Source organism: Mauremys mutica, chromosome 5, assembly GCF_020497125.1.
Source record: "Mauremys mutica isolate MM-2020 ecotype Southern chromosome 5, ASM2049712v1, whole genome shotgun sequence".
NCBI lineage: Eukaryota > Metazoa > Chordata > Testudines > Geoemydidae > Mauremys > Mauremys mutica.
This window is the reverse complement of record NC_059076.1, coordinates 117,374,384-117,396,089: the sequence shown is the minus strand read 5'-3', so window position 1 is coordinate 117,396,089 and position 21,706 is coordinate 117,374,384. Positions and strand designations below refer to the sequence as shown.

Genomic DNA, 21,706 nt, shown 5'->3' with positions numbered 1-21,706 from the left:
CCTGGGGGATCACCCCCCCCACAGACACACACACTAGGGCAGTGCAGGGTCTCCCAGGGGGCTCACCCCCCACATAGACACACACTGGGGCAGTGCAGGGTCTCCCTGGGGGCTCACCCCCCCATAGACACACACACTAGGGCAGTGCAGGGTCTCCCTTGGGGCTCACCCCCCATAGACACACATTGGGGCAGTGCAGGGTCTCCCTGGGGGCTCACCCCCCCATAGACACACACATTGGGGCAGTGCAGGGTCTCCCTGGGGGCTCACCCCCCCATAGACACACACTGGGGCAGTGCAGGGTCTCCCTGGGGGCTCACCCCCCCCATAGACACACACTGGGGCAGTGCAGGGTCTCCCTGGGGGCTCACCCCCCCATAGACACACACTGGGGCAGTGCAGGGTCTCCCTGGGGGCTCACCCCCCCCATAGACACACACTGGGGCAGTGCAGGGTCTCCCTGGGGGCTCACCCCCCCCCCCATAGACACACACTGGGGCAGTGCAGGATCTCCCTGGGGGCTCGCTCCCCCTAGACACACACTGGGGCAGTGCAGGGTCTCCCTGGGGGCTCACCCCCCCATAGACACACACTAGGGCAGTGCAGGGTCTCCCTGGGGGCTCACCCCCCCCCATAGACACACACTAGGGCAGTGCAGGGTCTCCCTGGGGGCTCACCCCCCCATAGACACACACTGGGGCAGTGCAGGGTCTCCCTGGGGGCTCACCTCCCCCCATAGACACACACTAGGGCAGTGCAGGGTCTCCCTGGGGGCTCACCTCCCCCCATAGACACACACTAGGGCAGTGCAGGGTCTCCCTGGGGGCTCACCCCCCCTAGACACACACTGGGGTAGTGCAGGGTCTCCCTGGGGGCTCACCCCCCCCCCCATAGACACACACTGGGGTAGTGCAGGGTCTCCCTGGGGGCTCACCCCCCCATAGACACACACTGGGGCAGTGCAGGGGCTCCCTGGGCGGGGGGTCTCAGCTGGCGCTGGGTTCTCTCCCGTGGCGCGGCGCCGGGGCCGGCCGGATAAGGCGGCGGAACCCCGCACGGCGGGCCAGGTTGTGCGGGGAGGACTGTGCGGAGGGACTCGGGGCCGGCCGGCGTGTCTGGCTGGCGGCCGGTGGGAGCGGGCCGGGGCGCCATGGCCGTGGACATCACGCCGCTGTTCAAAGCCAGCGTGAAGACGGTGAAGACCCGGAACAAGGCGCTGGGGGTCCCGGCCGGCGAGAGCCCCAGGGATGAGCTGCTCAAGCGGGGCAGCCAGCGGCCCAAGAGCGACTTCTCCTGCCGGGCCCGCGAGGTGGTGAGTGCGGGGGCCGGCGTAGGCACTGCCCCGGGGCGGGGACCCAGGAGTCCGGGGAGGAAGATGGTTATGGGGGTAAGAGTAGTAACAGCCAACAGGGGCCTCTCCCCGAACCCCCGGCCAGCCCCTCTCCGCAGCTACAGGTGACCCGCTGATTAGTGCCGTGCAAAGTGATGGGGGGGGGCTCTCCTCGTCTCCCCTTCTCCCCCCTTCTCCCCCCTTCCACTTCGTGCACTTGGCAACCCTCCAGGCACAGGTCTCTTTTCCCTTTACAGCCCCCTCGTCCTGCCAGCTGCGGTGCCCATGGAGGCCGTCGGTGGCTCTGCGTGGCTGCAAGGCTCTGTCCTCGCCTCGCGGCTCAGATTGCAGGATGAGGGTTTTAGGAGGAGGCTTTTAAAAGATTCAGTGCCCACGAAGACCCAGGTGCTGGCCGGGCACTTCTGAAAAATCTGCCCAGTGGTCGTTTATTTTCTGTTGTTTGTGTGCAACTTTCACGCAAGAAAACGAGAGAAAGAAAACATTAGAATAAATAAAATAATAGCAAACAGTATGATTGTAAAACTCTCAGCGTTTGGTGTGGGGACCCAGGAGAACCTAAAACTACTCTCAACGCTTGGAGAAAAAAAAAAGACTAGTTTTCAGGTTGACATTATCCCATTTAAACTAATCCCTCCCCCAAGTGAGTTGGCAGATCCTTAGTAAGACATGCATATTGCTCATAATAATGACACGTAGTACAGTCTTTGGTGATGTTATATAGCCTCTAGTAGTCTATATTCATGAGTGCTGATTCTGTTGCCTGCATGGACCAGAATTTCCAAAGACACAGAGTCATCTCCTTTTCTGTAGGCTCTGCTCTGGCAAACATTTATGCATAAGTGTAAATTTATTAATATGAATAGTGGCATAGGCGTTACTGAAGTTTATTAACGTAAGTAGCTCTAGTATGTGCATAATTACCGGCAGTTTTTCAGAATTGGGGCCATACACACTATCAGTGGTTTTCTCGATCGCTACTCATGCATAGCTGGGTTGCAGATTTATGTATACTGTATGTTCTGTGTGCAGATAAATGTTACACACCATACAGGTATAGTATCATAACCATGTGATAAATTGTATTCACCATGAACCGTTTGACAGCCATACTTGTCTTCTGTTCATTAATCTCCCTCTTTGGGATTTAGTCTGTCATTCCAACCATCTGAACAGCTTTAATGAAGTGCCACTTTTTAAAACCAACAAAGAGAGTAATGTTTGTTTCTGGAGTTGTGCTTTTTTAAAAATTTAATAGGCTAAATTCAATCCTGGTTTAAATATTGAAGTCAGTGGAGTTGTACCTACATACACTAGAGCTGGAGTGACCTGATATATATAAATTAAATATATAACCTGCAGTTATTGGAAACAAAAATATGTATTAGAGAGAAAATGTATTATTAAGAAATGAAAATGTTGTGACACTTTTGCTGGAAGGTATCCACAGAGTTGCACTTTTTGGCATAATGTCACAGGAATATTTTACTTTTGACAATATCAGTGATTTGCAGAAGAATGGATTTAGAGGTGGGCGCGAGAAAGTCTCTGAAATAAATATTTTTATAAAAAATAGTAGTGATCTTTCTATCCAGTTATTTATAAACCAAGATTTTACAGTCTAGTATAGGTGGTAATATTCTTAAATTAAAATCCCATTTAAAGACTATTTTGTTAGTTTTAAGATAATTCATAAAATTGTGGTGGTAATTTGACTTTATCAAAACTAGAAGCTTGTCTCCAGGAACTCTCTCATCTTAAATCACTTAAAACTGTAGTAATAAGCACCAGAAAACTTCTGTTGCCCAGAAACCTGGAACATGCATGAGTGCTGCCTAGGCAAGTGGAAGTGTCAGATTTCCTGCCTGCCAAACAAGGACAACAGGGTTGACTGGTAGTGGGTGACGCCTTGGAGGCCGTCATTCTCCATGGTCTTTCCAAACTCCTCCCAAGCTTTCGCTTCAATGACCGCTATAGCTGCAGCACTCTTCGCCAGGGTGAAGGTTGGGTCTGATGCAAGAATGGCAGCAAGAGGGATAGACCATGATGGACTGGCCCTCCGCAGTGGAAACTGGCTTTAAATTTTTTCTTTTTCTTTTGGGTTTTATGTTTGCAACAAAAATTTAATTTGTGCATAATTATAAATATATATATTTTTATTTTTTGTGATATCATTTTCAGTTAAAGATAAAAAGGCCTTTATTAGGTTTATTTTTAAATTGTAAATGGCTCATCCCTCAGCCAAATGAGTTGTTATCCCTCTGGCATAACTTGCCAGCTACAGGGCATCAAAAATCTTGAAAATCCACATTAATCAGTTAAACTGTTCAAAGAAAAAGCATATTATTAATATTTTGCAAAATGGTTTTGTTGGGATGTTTTCTAAAATGCTTGTTTAAATTATGAATTTAAACTGTACTGAAACAGTGCAATTTCTGGGAATGAGAGGATTTTCTCAGGAGTTTATACTTGAATATGCAGAAATAGCTGTTCCCTTACATACATGAATTAAAAAAGATACTGGAACTCAAACCTTCAATTGACTGAAGCAGTCACTAAATTGAAATTGGTATTAGTCTCAGCTCCTATATTGGTTCAGCCTGACTATTCACAATCATTTGTGTTAGAACAAGATGCTACAGAAAAAGCACTGGCAGCTGCCTTGGGTCAGCACAGGAATTCAATTGTCTATTGGAGCCCAATTGTTTATGCATCTCAAGTATTAACTACAGTAGAACAGAAATATTCTTAGTGTAAATAACATATGGTGGCTACATTTTGGACTGTTAAGCATTTTGCTTATATTGCCTTTCATAGACTCATAGGACTGGAAGGGACCTCGAGAGGTCATTTAGTCCAGTCCCCTGCACTCATGGCAGGACTAAGTATTATCTAGACCATCCCTGACAGGTGTTTGTCCAACCTGCTCTTAAAAATCTCCAATGATGGAGATTCCATAACCTCCATAGGCAATTTATTCCAGTGCTTGACCACCCTGACAGGAAGTTTTTCCTAATGTCCAACCTAAACCTCCCTTACTGTAATTTAAGCCCATTGCTCCTTGTCCTATCCTCAGAGGTTAAGAAGAACAATTTTACTCCCTCCTCCTTGTAACAACCTTTTATGTACTTGAAACCTATTATCATATCCCCTCTGTCTTCTCTTTTCCAGACTAAACAAACCCAATTTTTTCAATCTTCCCTGATAAGTCATGTTTTCTAGACCTTTAATCATTTTTGTTGCTCTTCTTTGGACTTTCTCCAGTTTGTCCACATGTTTCCTGAAATGCGGTGCTCAGAACTGGACACAATACTCCAGTTGAGGCCTAATCAGTGCGGAGTAGAGCGGAATAATTACTTCTCATGTCTTGCTTACAACACTCCTGCTAATACATCCCAGAATGAGGTTTGCTTTTTTTGCAACAGTGTTACACTGTTGATTCATATTTAGCTTGTGGTCCACTATGACCCCCAGATCCCTTTCCGCAGTACTCCTTCCTAGGCAGTCATTTCCTGTTCTGTATGTGTGCAACTGATTGTTTCTTCCTAAATATGGAGCACTTTGCATTTGTCCTTATTGAATTTCATCCTATTTACTTTAGACCATTTCTGCAGTTTGTTGAAGTCATTTTGAATTTTAATCCTATCCTTCAAATCACTTGCAACCCCTCCCAGCTTGGTATCGTCTACAAACTTTATAAGTGTACTCTCTGTGCCATTATTTAACAGAACCGGACCCAGAACTGATCCCTGCGGGACCCCACTCGTTATGCCCTTCCAGCCTGACTGTGGACCACTGATTATCAATACCCCGCACACCCTAGTACAATTCTTATTTCCCAAGTATTAAGGGAAACCCCAAAAAGGATTTATTGGTTAATTAATCACAGTAATGATTAAAACTGGAAATTATAGTAGAGCTAAGGAAATAATGTATGTATCCATTACACTGCATACATTCATAAACATTCAAGAAGCTTTAAGAGATATCCAAATGGGGAAGATGCTTAGCCTCATCACCAGTGAATATTTGCTGGATTGGTATAGGAATGAAACACAACTGCTCACAGAGATTGTTACCACAGGTAGGTATCCCAGGATATCAGTGTTACCAATTTACAGAACATTTGCAAGTTTGTTTTTCACTTTCCCTTCCAATAATTGAAAAGAAGGATGTTTATGAGACAATAGTATATGTTCACTTTGTAGGGGTCCTTGAAAACTCCATTTTTAAGGGAAGTGTCAAGGTCTCCCAGATACTAGTAAGACACATGGAAGATGGCAAACACCAGTGTTCCCTCTAATTTTTTACGGCCATGTGCGGAATGAATTTTGTTATGTGAGACACACATCACCTTCATATTGGTGCACATAACAAAATTCATGTGATGGGGGTGTTTTCAGTTTACATGATTTAATGATTTTTTTTAAAAGAATTGCCATAATGGGCCAATGTACACATCAAAAATATGCTAGACTGCTTTATACAGGTACTGAGTAAGGAGGAAAAGAAAAATTCCCCATCTCAGCAGTTTAGTGTCTGAAATTACACTTAAGTACAAATCCATAACAAATGACGGTGCATATGCATGTCTAACAAAGCTTTTAACCACCAACTCACCTGGACAGTTCTCATTGTCCTGTAGCATTGCAGTGGTGATAGTTTTTCCATAACATATTTAAAAACCAAAAACAAAATCCAGCATACACTTACAGCAAAGCAGTCTCTTGGACTTGTTATAGGTAAAACCAAATGGCGTTAAAGCATCTACATCGGACTATTCTTTATTGATTTGAAGGGGGTCTAAGAACAACATATGTGGACACAGTCACAATATGTAATCAGCAGCAACAACAGGCAGAAATAGAACACTGCTAGTCTAGCTAACTGGATCTAGATTTCAAACAAGATAGCTGTTACCCATATATTACAATAGTTTAATAATGTTTGCAGGGTTGTTGCAGCCATGTTAGTCCCAGGATATAGGAGAGAGAAGGTGAGTGAGATAAGATCTTTTATTGGACCAACTTCTGTGGTGGATGAGACAGAGGCCTGGTCTATATGCTAGGAAAATTAGGTCGGTTACTAAGAGAAGCTACTGATACCATAGCAGCATGAGTTCCTTAATACTTTACGTATGTTAATACAGTACTATATTTGCTAAAAGTTTGCTAAAATATAATAATTGATGAGGCCTAATCCTGAAAACCCTGCTCATGAGACTAATTTCATTTAAATCTATGAGAAAATTGAGACGACATCAGAACTGAGTCTGTTTCATCATAGTTAATTAGTTATTCTGTGATGAAATACACCATAAGAACTAGTGCTATGAAATCTCATCAGAAAGAGACTATGGGACAACAAATACTACCAAAAATGTCAGAATTGAAGTTGTTAGAATCCTTTATATAATATATATAATCTTAAAGAGATTTACTGTTCAGTTTATAGACTTGACTCTAATGGTTACCTAATAATTCCCAAAAGAGAACATATGCCTGCAAATGTATTATATAGTATTCTTGGTATTACCAATTATACTCTTTAGTAGAAATTAATTAATATGACCAATTTTGGACTACAAGTTATTTTTAGTTCACTTTTTTTAACTGTGGGTAATGAGCTAGAGTCTAATAAATTGGGCTCATAGCTGAGGTCATTAGGAAAAAAACAGATTTATTTCTCCCTCTTCTAACTATTAAAAAGTTCATAACATATTTTTTGATAATGCTGTGTTTTGTACAGTACTTGCACACAAACTTTTATCTTTTGAGTGATTCCAAATTGTACATTTTTTTTCCAGCACTATTTAAATGCATCTCTTTCCAGCATGAATGTCAGATTCTGCTTCATAACTGAGGTTGAAAGTGGTATCTGATTTATTATCAGCCTGATTCTTTTTTATTTTTCAACCCCCCCCCCCCCAATTGCATTCCCTCCATCCTTCTTAGAGAAGAATTTTGTCCTAAAAGATTGAGGGAAGCTATGAAGATCATATTAAAAGTGCTGGGGAAGAAAGAGTGAGAAGCAATAAGAGAAAATGATATAGGAAAGATATTAAAATGATTTCAGAGTACAATAAAAAGCTTTCATTCAATCAGCTGATGGTCCCCATGTGACTGTTTCTGGTTTCAGCCAAATTTGTTTAAGAAATAGTGGTGAGTATACATGGTCAGTCTTTGGAGGATGTAGTTATGAGTGTCCTTATTTTTGGGATCTCTTAAAAATGTCAGTTCAAAGTCAGCTACCTTTAAAAAAAGAAAAGAAAAGTAAACTCCTAACCCCATAAGTTGTTTTCTCAATATAATGTAAATGACAGGGCTGAAAATTAGGGTGATTTTTCCCCCCCCCTCTGAGTTGCTAGTTATTTTTGCCAGTGTGGCTAATCGACTGTCCCGTGGCAGTGAAGCATCCAAAAGTATTCCAGGTCTGCCACTCAGTATTCTGAGGGCATATGCCTGCTGTGGTGGAGGATATCCATTCCTCCCCATCCCCCCATTTTAGTCTTCCAGGGCCAACTTTGATGCCCCTGGGTCACTGTTTTTTTTTTTTTTTTTCCGGATGAGAGGGGTGAGGGGATTTTTTTTACTGGGTTTTAGCTGTGGGAGGAACTCCCTAGGATTCTGTTGGTGGAGTTAGAGCCACTGTAAACTCTTTTCAGCTGCTGGCTAGCAGTTGAATTGGCTTCTCCTCTGAGTTGCTGACTTGACATCTTGCCACAAGTACAGGATAAGTTCAGTGGAGGCTCAGTTACAGGCTTCTAGCACATGGTGGATTGGGGAAGAAGGAAGGATTTGGCCTCTTGCTGTCCTCAGAAGCAGGCACCACTTGTGGCAGGGGATGAACCCCAGGAAAGGGAGAAACAGGAGACTGGGGAGAGAGCCTCAGAGGGAGTAGAAGGGGAGTGAACTTAAATGGAGGAACAGAGTGATAGGGAAAGACAGGCACAGAGAGAGAGAGGGGAGGACTGGAGCAAAGGTAGAATACTGAGTGAGATCCAGGGAGCTAGAGAGAACAGAAGAGGAGGAGAGACAATTGAACACACAGAGTAGGTAGATGGACACACAACAAATAGGACAAACGAGAGAAAGAAAATGAAGGAGAAAACAGAAAATGGTGTGGAGAGTGATAGAATGGGTCTGAAATGGGAGGAGAGAAAAAGGGAATGAAGAAGGGGAAGTATGGAAAAACTTAGAGAACTTTTAGGTCAGTGAATTCTGTTTGTTATGCTTTATTTTTTATTATTCTGGAAGATGTTAAGTATCTCTAAATTTTGGGAGTAGGATGGGCTGACCATTTTGACCACTTCTGTTATGTTCATATTCTTGGCAGTTTGGATTCTGCAGTTAAATAACTCATGAAAAAGACAAAAATAAAATTTGAAATTTAGCCGAGCAAACAGAAAACCAGCTTCATTCTTTGGAGACTTGTCCACTGGAGAGTTTTTTCCCCCCAGATCTTGCTTGCTTTGGGAATACCTCAGCTCTTTTTCTTCTTCAGGAAAGATCTGAAGATTATCATTTCTCCCTTTTCTTATTTTAAATAAGTTAGGGGAGGGGAGCTAGGCCTGTACTTTTATAGGTGCGTATAGCATATGTCCCACATTTTAGTTTTATACTATGCTGATGTAAAAAAAAAAATCATCATGATGAGGCAGGAAGGGATACCCTATTTGTCTTGGGCATTTCTAGAATACTGTTCACCATATAATCTGTTGAATACAGAGGCAGGCTGAAGTGGTTTCCTTTCTCTGACTAACAGACTGTCAGAGAGATCATAGATCTTAGAAACTTTGTGCTGTGAAACTTTTACCATATTATCAGAAATACAATTGTGCTACTGTAGTTTAGGACTATAACAGTGATTATACATTTAAATTTTGTCAGCAACAAAATGGGAGTTTTTGGTTGTCAAATTGTCTCTCTCAACACAGGTACAAAGGCACGTGAATAGGAAGTACTTAAGATGTGGGCATTCAAACTGAAAAACCAAAGAAACTGTATTATTTAAACAAATAGTAATAAATATTTGCTGTCAATATGTGCTCAGGTAACATGTATGCTGCAGTATCTTTGGAATTGTTTTTATCACCATAATTAGATGCTAGGGTGAAATCTCAATGTCAAGCTGTTTCCTTGTATTTTTTGGCACCTAATGGATTAAAATTCTTTTTGTTTCAGCATTGATGAAGAGATATTGTATGTTAGTAAAATATTGTGTAATGTTCTTTGTCTTGTGATCTCCATGCCAGCACACCTGTAAAATGTTTTTCAAGGTGGAGAATAAATAGGTCAAGGATTGGAATTACATCTTTAGCAGTTAGAACAATTAAAGGGTAAAATTGTGGGTTGGGGGGAGTTGCCAACAATCTTTGAAAAATGTTTCTAATAACTAAAATATTACAGTTTAAAATAATTGCTTAGAATGATAATAGGGGCTACTTTACTGAAAACATAAGTTTTCCTGGTTTCAGGGCAGTGGTGACAAACCTTTCTGTCTGCCAAAAATAACACTTCATAGTTGTCAGGTGCCAACCTTTCCGGTGTTTGTTTGCCCCTTCTCATCCTTTCATTCTGACTTGACGTCCATCTTTCCCTTTGTTTGGGGGCAGGGATAGCAGTACAAATGCATGTACCTCATGTACTCAAGTTTAAGTTTCTGCCTTCTGTTTTGTTTACGCAAATATTTTGTCTCACATCTTTGAAAAAACAAATACGTTTAAAGGTAATCCATCCCCCTCTTAAGTATTGTTTTCCTGGTAAGTAAAGTCCTCATGATGAAGCCCACAATGGATGAAATTTTAAAAAATGTTTTCACCCAGTTATCTATTTTTAATATATACTAAGGTGTCTTGGAGGCCATATAAGTGCTTAGATGTAGATGAATATGAAAAAATGAACTTGTGCAGAATCACCACTTGAATCTCATCTGTCAGGTATTTCCTTGTTTGGTTGACTGTTTTTTTCTCCTGGGGTGTTGTCAATTTAATCTGATTCTGGTATGCAGTGTGACCTGTGAAGGGAGGCTTGGGCTCAAACCAGGGACAGAGCCTAGGCTTAGTGTGCAGTGTAGCCATATCCCCCAGAAACTCTGAGAAAAAGCATATCAGTTAATCAGACAGATTCACTAAGATTAAGAGCAAGGTCTTAATGTTTTGTGGTCACTAAAGAGTTGAAACTCTGATGTAGAAGGCTTTGAGCTGGCTGCAAACTGAATTTCACTACTATAAAAAAAATTTCAAGGTTTTGGAAATTTTGTTATCGTGAATCGGGCTGAAAAGCCAAACCCTGGACATTTTTTGTGGAAGTGAAATTCTGCAATATTTCATTTTGGAAACACTGAAATAGTCCCACTGTGGGAATGTTTTGGTGTTTTCAAAGCAGAATAGCCTCCCCAGGACACTGGAATGCCTGGCTCCAAGGCAGCCTGTGAGCTCTGCCTCTGCAATAGCTCATTAGGTGAGCTGCTGAGCTCCAGCCCCATAGCATCCCACCAGGTGGGCTTCTGAGGAGACAGGGAGGTGGGTGGGTGAGTGAGCAAGAAACCAGATAAGTTTCTGTTGGAATTTTTGTAGAAGCTGACATGTTTCCATGGAAAATTTCAAATGTGAAGAATCAGCATTTTCTGATGGGGAAAAAGGTTTTCTTGGAAAATTTCCAACTACCTCTCTTGACACAGGGCTTGGCTACACTTACAAATTTGCAGCGCTGCAGCAGGGTGTGAAAACACACCCTCTGCAGCGCTGCAAATTGCGGCGCTACAAAGTGCCAGTGTAGTCAAAGCCCCAGCGCTGGGAGCCGCGCTCCCAGCGCTGTCCGTTATTCCCCACAGGGAAGTGGAGTACGGACAGCGCTGGGAGAGTTTTCTCCCAGCGCTGGCGCTTTGATTACACTTAGCGCTTCAAAGCGCTGCCGCGGCAGCGCTGCCGCGGCAGCGTTTTGAAATGCAAGTGTAGCCAAAGCCTCAATCTCAGAATTTCTGGTGGTTTTCAGACTGGCACTATGCATGCAGAGCTAAGGTTGCTTGAGTAATTGGATTGTGTGTGTATTTGCATACCTTTAGATGGTTTGGAAGTTGTTGTAAAGTGGAAACTTAACTTGGAATTTCCAAGCTTTCTAGTGTTTCTGTCATTTGAGGAAACTCCAGCATTCTTTTTTGAGGTTTTTTGGCTGAACTAAGTGACACATTCTTTCAAACTTAACTCCAGGTTTACAAAGTTTTTGCCTGGGAATTTCTTTGATTTTTATTTGATTAGGGGAAGAGTGCGAGCAATGGAGGTGGGAGTTGAATAGGTCTCTTACAAAACTCTTTGAACTGGAGGTAATATATTATGTAAAGATAGAAAAATCTAGCTTACTTTAATTGTAAAAACAAATAACTGAGATAGCAAACTGACGTGAAATAAAAACATGATCATGATGATAACCATTTAAAGATTTGTGGAGAAACAAATATTTATTGAAAATAAAAACCAGGTCTAAGGGCCCTAATGCTGACTTTTGGAAATATAACCATGTTGTGGTATTTGGAATACCCTATGTCCTGTACAGTAGATATTGTTTAAAATTGCTTGGGAACTGGAGCTTGCAATTGTGAGTTTGGAATGTCCTGCGGATAATTAAGTTGTGGTCAGGTTTTAGAAAAATAAAAAGTTCTCGAACTATGATTTTATAAACATGCTACAATAACATTTCTTTATATTTAACAGTTTCTTGTAGAAAGCTGATACTCTCACGAGGCATTGATTAAAGGTAAAACATCAAGAAAGAAAAAATATTAAATTAAAACTTCACTTAGGATGTTGACAGTTGGCTTATAATATTAAACAGATGTGCATGTTCTTGGGATATTCTTTCAGAACTTGGTTACAAAGGTTTTATTTTTAAATGAAAGCTACAAATTTTTGATTATTTTTCATTTATTTTTTCTTCAGCTTTTATTCTATATTGTACTCTAGACAGATCCACCTGGATAATATATGTAGTATAATTTTTGTTGTATTATTCGGGGAGGCGAAGAGTTTCACCACGTAGATTTAAATTGGAGTACAGCAGATTTCATTATCTAAAGGATTTATTGAAAGTGTTCAAAGATTCGTAGGCCAAATTGTACTGGGAGATGTGCAAATACTGCTTTTATTTACTTCATCGTGAAGTACGTGAGAGCAGAACCTGGCCTATTTAAGCTATACTGATTGAAGAAACCGAAATAATATTATGTTTTTAAACCTTAAGATTTAATTTAAAAATCTAGTTTAATAAAATAAGCGGGAAATATTGAGTAGAAGTAGGGAGATGTTGTTGTCACTGCATATGGCATTAATGAGGCAGTGGAATACTGTGTCCAGTTCTTGTGTCCACACTTTTAAAAGGATGTTGAAGAATTGGAAGGGGTTCAGAAAAAAGCTACAAGAATCATCTGAGATCTAGAAATCTTGCGGTGAGATACTAAATAAGTCAGCCTATTAGCTTATCCAATAAGAGGTTCGGAGGTGACTTGATCATGATGTAGAAGCTCCTATGTGGGAAGATTTCTGATAGTAGAGGGCTCTTTCATCTCTCAAAGGCATAACATGATTCAGTGGCTGTAGACTGAAGTTGGACAAATTCTGATTAGAAATAAAGTGCGTATGTTTAACAATGAAGGCAATTAATCTTTGAAACCTAGAGATGTAGTAGATGCTTCATCTCTTGAAGTTTTTAATTCAAGATTGGATATCTTTCTAAAAGGTCTGCTCTAGTTCAGCCAGAAGGTGTGAGCCTGATGTTGGAGTTACTGTGTGAGATTCTGTGGCCCGTGTTATTTAGCAGGTCAAACTACATCTATCTGCCTACGGTACTATGGTCCCCATTATTATTCAGAATGCCTCACTGTCTTTAATGTAGTTATCTTCATAATACCCATGTAAGAAGGGAAGTACTATTATTCCCACTGTACTGATGTGGAACTGAGGCACAGAGAGATTAAATTACTTGCTCCAGGTCTCACAGGAAGTCTATCGCAGAGCAAAGAACTGAACCCAGGTCTCTCGAGACCCAGGCAGGTGTTGTAACCCTGGGACCATCCTTCCTCTGATCACAAGCATAATGTTCTAGTCTGGCCTTAGAAGTTATGAATCTATGAATGTTCTGTCTTCATTTTAATAATAAGAGAAGTAGGCAATGATGCATTAATTTAAAGCATTTCTAATGTAGCTGTACCAGTCTTGAATTTAGTCTTGTACCTAGTTTAACCGTCAGTTGTAGAAATTACCTTTTGTGAATTAAGAAAGCTTTATTTTCTGTAATAGTTTGGTATTGTGGTTTCTTCCTACATAAATATAAGTGGAGATACTCAAATCCAAAGAGTATTTAATCGTTTTATTTCAGTTGAGAATCGAGGGGGGTGGGGGAATTAAATAATTATATCCTTTGAACTGCTTTGGTCTTCATACCATCTCAGTTTCATACATGTATCAGGTATCCCTTTCTTGTGTATTCTACTTCTCATTTCTCTTAAAAAGATCATGATATTCAATTTCTGCAATAAAATAAGGGCAACTGGCTCATTAAAATATGAATTTTGTTTTATTCAATGATATTCTTTCAGTTTCCTAACCTTAATTTCTCACCTTGCTTAAAAACCCATTGTATAATATTACAGATGGGAAACACTTATGAAAACACAGATGCTGCATCTGTATTTTGATTACAGAATCAAAGATGTAAAGAATCAAGAGAACACTGTAAGAACTTATCTAAGAATTAAACAGTTTGAATAAAATCTGACATTGCATATCATTTTATTTCATATTTACCATTCTTATGCTTCATGGCATATAAAGTGCACTATACTCTGGTCTATGACAGTAGCATTGTTTGAAAATTTCTTGTCCCTGTCCTGGAAAATTACAGTAATTTTAGATGTAGTTTGTGAGTTCACACAGTCCATTTGGAATACCACTTAGCATAATTTTCTTTTGTAGGAAAAATAAAACGTTGTACATTTTTTAAAAAGAATTTTTTTCCCCCTTAAGAATGATGGGCTGAAAAGAAGCCTTTTCCTTTGTTTCCTAAAATGGGGGGGATGTATTTTTATATGTTTTATTTTAAACAGTGTTACCCCATATAGATAGTCACGTGAACATTATTCCAGTTGTAATGAAATGTAGTCAAAAGCACCCAGGAGAGATCTAGGAAATAATATGGTTACAAATATTCATTGTCTAAATCTGCTCTGGAGTGCATGTGAGTAGTTGCCATAACACCCATAGGCGTCATTCATGCACATCTGAGGGCCAAATTTGGCTAAGGGTGGCTGTGTTGTCAGTGTTTTTTAATAACTATGACTACAAAAAAGAAAACAAAAGAAATCTTATAAGATTCTTCATCTTTTTTGAAATTTTTTTTTTGCTTTGTGTTTAATTTTGTTGCTTGTATGAGGGCATTTCCGTGGACAGAACACTTTTTAACTCCTAAAACATAACAACTACTTTATACATATTGTGCAGCAATTAAATTAATCATTGAAATATACTAGTAGAACGGGGTAGGCAACCTATGACACGCGTGCCGAAGGCAGCGCACAAGCTGATTTTCAGTGGCACTCACACTGCCCAGGTCCTGGCCACCAGTCCGGGGGGCTCTGCATTTTAATTTAATTTTAAGTTAAGCTTCTTAAACATTTAAAAACCTTATTTACTTTACATACAACAATAGTTTAGTTATATATTGTAGACTTATAGAAAGAGACCTTCTAAAAACGTTAACATGTATTACTGGCACGCGAAACCTTAAATTAGAGTGAACAAATTAAGACTCGGCACAGCACTTCTGAAAGGTTGCCGACCCCTGTAGTAGAATCTTACTGATTTCAATGGGACTTTGTCACTATATATTACACAATCCATGCATTAGGACATTGGTACGTTTTTGTCTTAGAAGTTGTATGATGAACATTATTCTTGTATATTCTGAAGCATCTTTCCACTTAAGCTTTTGTAGTAGCTACCTCGAAGTTCAACAACCAGGGTTTGGCCCTTAATGAGAAGAATCATTTGAAAGTAACACGATTAAAATATTAAACATTTGAAGTTCCCTGAGTAAATCCCATACTTTCCAGCCTCTCTCAGCATCCTGTATGGAGATAAGAGGGTTTACATTAACGTATTTGATATTATCCTTATTACCAGTGCTTAGATCCTAAATCTTTGATGAAATACTGTCTGAGGTCTTGTCTACAAAAATTAATGTGAAATAAGGCAGTGGATTAACTATGCCTGATTAAGTCTACTTTTTTCCAGAATAAGAGTGCCTTATTTCAAAGGATTAAGATAACGTGTAATAAAGCACTCTTATTCCAGAATAAGAGCATCCACACATGGAAATTAGGGAGTTATTCTGGAATAGCTATTCCTATGTAGACAATCTTGTCTAATCCTGGAAAAGCAACTGCTTGAGTGTAAGGGTCTGCACAACCAGATCTCTTCACAGGATAAGGACCTACATGTATTTTTGCTCATATACAACTCATTCATTTTTTATTTGGAAGATTATTGTATAGAACAAAAAGGCTGAAGTGCAACTTCTGAGATATTAATAGTAAAATATAAAAATCTGTCCTATTTTATTTAAATAATCTTTCCCTTTATGTATTGAGGCTGCAGTAGTTGCTGCTACATAGCATTCTGATTGGTTATTGTTAAATTATTTATTATTTGTACTACAGTAATGGCCAGGATTCCCAAACAAAATCAGGGCTCCACTGTGCTGGGCACTAAGACATAGAATAACAGGAAGCTAGATAGTCTCTTTTGTGAACTGCTTACAATCTAAATAGACAAGACAATCAAAGGGTTACGGGGGAAGGATATACGAAATCCTGGCCCTATTGAAGTCAGTGGCAAAATTACCATTGACTTCAGTGAGGACAGGATTTCACTCATGAAATACAAGCAAAGTAAACAGTGATGGTCAGCAGATGGCATGTCATGTTCCACAGTTTTTCTTGTTGATTTGAGGGATGAGGTGGTTCACTGGAAGGGAAACCTCACTGTTAAAATGTGTTTAAGACCCATTTCTGTAATATGCTTAAGCACATGTCTAACTTTAAACATGTGAATAATGTTTAAAAGTAGGAATGTGTTTACATACCTTACTGAATTGGAGCCTAGAAGAGAAGTTTTATCAGTTACTGAAAAGCCTATTTTTTATCAATTACTGTAGGGAGTTGGTCTGACTGCTGTTATGAGTAAGAGCATTCATGGTTTAATTGGATAATTTATTGATTCCTGTGTAGATATTTTTCACCTTAAAAGATAGCATTTCTAAGAGTTTCTATATACCAGTTGCTGAGTAAAATTTTCAGTTTTCCAAAAAAGTGCAATTTTGAAAATATGTAAGAGATGTAGCTATTAACCTACATGCACGTTTATAATACTAGAAAATGGGCAGCTTATTACATTCAAAGACAGGATCTGATAGGCCCAAATTGCTTAAAACATCAGTTATTGAAGATATACCCCTGGGAATTTGAGAAACCATTTAACAGATGAAAGTACATTTTGAAAAGTTCAACCTTACAGGCAATCATAAAATGAATCAAAACAGTGCTTTCCCCCATGAAATGTACAGAGCCCATCTGTGTCTAATCCAGTAATTACAGACAGAGTTCAATTACCTTTTCAAACTTGGAGCAGACTGGAGACTAGGCAGTGAACAAATGTAGGGTTTTGTCTAGACCTCAATTGACCGCAGTCTAAAAGTTGAATTTATATCTATTTTTGGGGGGGGGGGCGGGGGGTTGGTTTGATAGCTCTTAAAGGATTCATTTTGCTACCTAGTTGCCAGATCATGAAAGCTCTTGTTGCCAGGCACAGTGCTAGCTACTGGTCTTAATCCCTTTTAAGTTAATAAATCTGCACCTAGTAGTAAGAGTTTTGCAGGATGGAGACCTAGTATTTTATTTTCTCAACATTGAGTTAACACATTTTAAGTGCAACAAAAGCTTTTGTTAATCAGCTTTTACAATTCTGTGTCTTTTTTAACAGTGCAGCCTTTATTTGAGACTTTAAGATGTACTAGATTAAGTTTTGAAGAGTTGTAACAATATTTTAAAATTCTATTGTGCAGTCACATAACTAGACATTACATCCTGAGAAAATAATTGTTGGTTTATTCTGAAAAATGTAATCGTGATAGGCTTTTCAGTTGCCTAACTTGCCTATTGGCACTGATCAGAAACCAGGATAAAAAAATCAGATATTTCACCTATTTATTTGTTTCAGGTGGTATTCTGGATAAAAGCAGATTATAACCAGAGCAAATGGGCTATATGTTCAGTCACATAAGCATACTCAAAGAACAGGCTCCACTGCTCCAAATTGCAGAAGTTAATAGAGTCTCCATGGCTGCCAAGTCCTAGGTCAGACAACTTTTATTATCAGCTCACAAAGTATATAAATCACCAGTTCATTATCTTATCTTTGGGAAATACATGGTGTGTGCTGCATCGGATAGTAGTAGTATTTCCATCCTAACAGTCTGAGTGATTAATAAGGTGGCTTATATGCATCCATTAATTAGGAAGTGGTCTGTACTATAAGGATGTATAAAAAACAGATCCTGTTTTACTATACAGAACGTAACCCTAACAAGTAATGATTCTTGGTGGTAAGGTAATTTCATTCATTTCATACATTGACTGCAACTGTGTGAAGAATAAATGTTGTGTTTTTAACATATGTTCATACATAAGACTTTTGCTGAAACATGCAGAAATAACCTTTGTCAACATACATTATTATGAATTATAGGGGTTTATTGGTGTGCAGATAGTGAGAGAAAGGGATATGACTACAGTAATAGACACATCCAGTTTAACTTTCTTACTTATAATGGTGTAGTAATCAGTATTGTGTAGTAGTTGATGTACAGAGTAATTACCGGTAGTTAAGAATGAACCTGGTGATGACTTCTCATGTTCTCAGCTGCCATTTTATAATAAACAAGATGGACTCTTCCCAGTGAATAATCAGCTTTTTTAATGTATTGCAACAATAGGGCTTTTTCTTTTTTTCTTTTTTTCATGTTTAAATAGCTTTCCTTGTTGGTGGTAAACACCTATTAGCCAGGAAAAACTGATAAAATTGAGATGTTAAATGACTGAAATCGAGGTGTCTAATAAATGGCGGTTATATTTTGGGGTCTGTGTTGTTCAAAATGTATTCTCTCTCTATGCTTGATAAGCTTGGAAAAAGTCGCTTGATGCCAGTTTTCTAAATTAATTGTAGTGCACATTCATTAGCTGGGTGTTCATATTTCCAATTTTTTAAGCAAAACATAATACCTAAGACATTATTCCAGAAATGCCATTGTAATATACCCATATTACATACCAAAAATTATGTGAAAAGAACATTAATGTTGCAAAGTTGAGTTCTGAAAAGTTAGGAAATGCCAGAATTATATATGCTATTCCTTTATAAAGGTTTTTCTCTGAATGTGTTGAGAACCTGTCTCTCCCCTCCTTGGGCTTCTGTAGGAGTTACGAGTACTTAACAAGGTTGAAAATCAGGCAAAACCTTGATTCTGGAGCCTAGCATTAGGCATCGGTTTCAAAATTGTGATTCTAGGTATTAAAGTTGAGTGTATAGGTTCATAGCAGTTAGAAATACAAAAGATCTCCTACCTCTATGGTGCTCACCCTGTCGTGTGCACCAAAATTTTCTTTTTCATCTCATAGTTCTGCAGAACTTCAGCTTTCATTAACAAATAATTTTTTAGCCCTTCATGGTTGCAAAGAGGTTATTCTAAAAGTAAACTACAGCAGTGTCTTCCTGAGTCTGTAGACAACCTAAATCAGTAAGTCTGTGATGTCTCGCAGCCTCCATGCAAGTCAGGGTAGTTTAGTTCTGAAGCTTAGTAAAATGTTAAGATTTAACAAAAAATGGTTGTCCATTGTGATGGATGTTATGGTAGTTAGAAACAAATAAAGACATTTTGGGGCTATGGTATACAACTTACTGTATACATAGTATACAACTTACTAGGTTACTTATGGCCCATCTATACTACCCCTCGACCCCGATATAACGCCACCCGATATAACACGAATTCGGATATAACACGGTAAAGCAGCGCTCTGGGAGGGTGGGGCTGTGCTCTCCGGTGGATCAAATCAAGTTCGGTATAACGCGGTAAGATTTTTTGGCTCCCGAGGACAGCATTATATTGAGGTAGAGGTGTACCAATCTGTTGGTGCCAGTGCACAATTGTTTGCTGTGATTCAAGTTGTCTGTGGGTTAGCACAATTTTTGTTTGTAGTGTAGATGATACAACATATTAGGAATCCATATTAGGAAACCAGATTACATTTCATTCTGATACTGCCTGGTGTATGTTTCATCATTTCCTTGATTACATACTCTTGATATTTGTAAAGCAGGTGTACAAAAATGAACAACTATATTTTTAAAAAGAGCAATTCTAGTGTTGATGGGTTTTTTAGTTTGTTTTTGAAAGTGATGGTAAATGTCCTCTGCACCCCCATGGAAATCTTTCCATTGTTATATTTTGGACCAGATTTTCATAAATCTGTCCCTGCAGTTGCATCCACATTTTCCAGACCTCATTTGTGATGGCGATACCGTACATGGATTCAGAATTACTCAGTGCATTCACATTTTTGGTTTAGCTGCATCCCTTCAACTAAATGTTGAAAATATGACCCTGGTTTCTTGGTGGTGTCATTTCTAAATCTAAAGTAAAATGTTGTAACAAACTACAATGGCTGGATTCCTCCTTACTGCTTATTATCCTGTTAAATAGTCATCCCATTCTGCTCTATTTCATGCTTGCTTAGGGGGTCTCTCTTCTCCTCCCCCCCCACCTCCACAATTCTTGATGTTTTGTTCTTTCTCTAATTGTGTGTGCTTTTATTTCTGGCTCTATTTGCTCTATCACACTCTTTTCATGTCTGTTCTGTTGCAATCTGTGTTTCATGTAGGCTTTGTTTCAGTATATTTCTGTCTTGAGTTTCCTTTTGTCTATGGTCCATTCAGTCCCTTTCTGATACTGTTTTTCTTTCTCTGTACTTCCTTTTCTATTAGCATGCACCATGGAATTAAAAACCACTCATTTAATTGAGCAATAAAATAATTAAAAATTGGAGTGGGGGTGACTCAGTGGCCTATGCATCAAACGGTAGTCTTTTTCGTTTTTCCAGTTTGTGTGAATGATTATCTAGGATGATGATATGAAAAAGAGGATGGTGTGTATGAATGAAAACCTTAATCTGTTGTAGAAATTCCTGTCCCTTCCTTGTTGTTTGTTCTCCTCTCCCTTCCTCTCTTTCTCAGCCCTTGCTTTTCTGTTTTATTTTCCCAACGTTCAGAGTTGCACACATTTGATTAAAGGTGTGATATTTAAATTGATTTCATTATACCAGTGCAAAACCATGTGTGGGCTCTCTCAGTTCTATTTTAATCTGATTTATGCTGATTTAATTCAACATGATAAGGAATCTTCTGCCCCTTCCCTTGCCAGCTTCACAGCCTAGTAGAGCTCACTGTCACACATTTGTTCCTGATATCCAGCCTATATTTTGCCATATGTGAATATCTCTCTGTATAACTCAAGTAATTCTTCCCCCATCCTTGGTATATACATTGAAATAACTGCAGACTTTTCATATCTCCTCCTCCTGCAACACTGTCTTAATACATATTTTGGCTAAGTGAACATTTAGATGTATTTCTTTTTGGTTATTTTTGCCAACACTCAGTCCTCGCTCACAGTCCCTCTGCTGCAACTTCTCTCTTACTGTTTTCCTCCCTCCCTCCCTCTTTAGTACAGTATTGCTCTTCCCCCCCCCACTCCTGTGTTCCCATTACCTCATCCACTCCCTCTTCTCACTGCTCAGATCATCACCCACTCTGCAGCATTTTAAAAAAGGGACACACGTCCCAACTAAAGATGGAAGTAAAATGGCCTTTACTCCCCATCATCCTTTCCTTCTCGGAGGCCCCTTTGTATAGAATGTTGAATGAGAGTCTCTCTTTCCTCGTCCCTGCCAGATGCACTTGTGCTATGCCCCGTTCAGTTGCTGCATGTCTACTTGTTTCTGTCCACTCCCACTCCTTTCTCTTGTGCCTCCCCTCCACCCTTCTTTTCCTTTTTGTTGTTTTGCTTTCTGTTGTTCTTTACTACCTTGTTTGCATCTCATCCCCAATTACTTCCTTCATTTGCTTCCTCCCTTACCAAAAGGCTACATGGTGCTATGAGTTGGGGGTGCTCACTGGAGGCTTGGGGCTGGGCATGTGCTCTGACAACCAAACTGTGGGAGGCAGCATGATCTAGTGGATAAGACACTGGGCTA

The 21,706-nt window shown here is 39.7% G+C and overlaps 1 protein-coding gene across 4 annotated transcripts in view; it reads left to right on the top strand.

Annotated features, from left to right (window-relative positions):
- Positions 1 to 1,082: 1,082 nt before the first annotated feature.
- Positions 1,083 to 21,706, top strand: part of STX18 (syntaxin 18) — a 90,737-nt gene continuing 70,113 nt past the window's right edge. For 3 of the 4 annotated variants that reach the window (XM_045017274.1, XM_045017273.1, XR_006579486.1), the window contains exon 1: positions 1,083 to 1,312. In XM_045017274.1, the coding sequence (XP_044873209.1) occupies positions 1,151 to 1,312 (162 nt within the window). In that variant the 5' untranslated portion in view covers positions 1,083 to 1,150. The remainder of the gene's footprint in view (positions 1,313 to 21,706) is intronic. The other variant, XM_045017275.1, reaches the window with a different exon arrangement.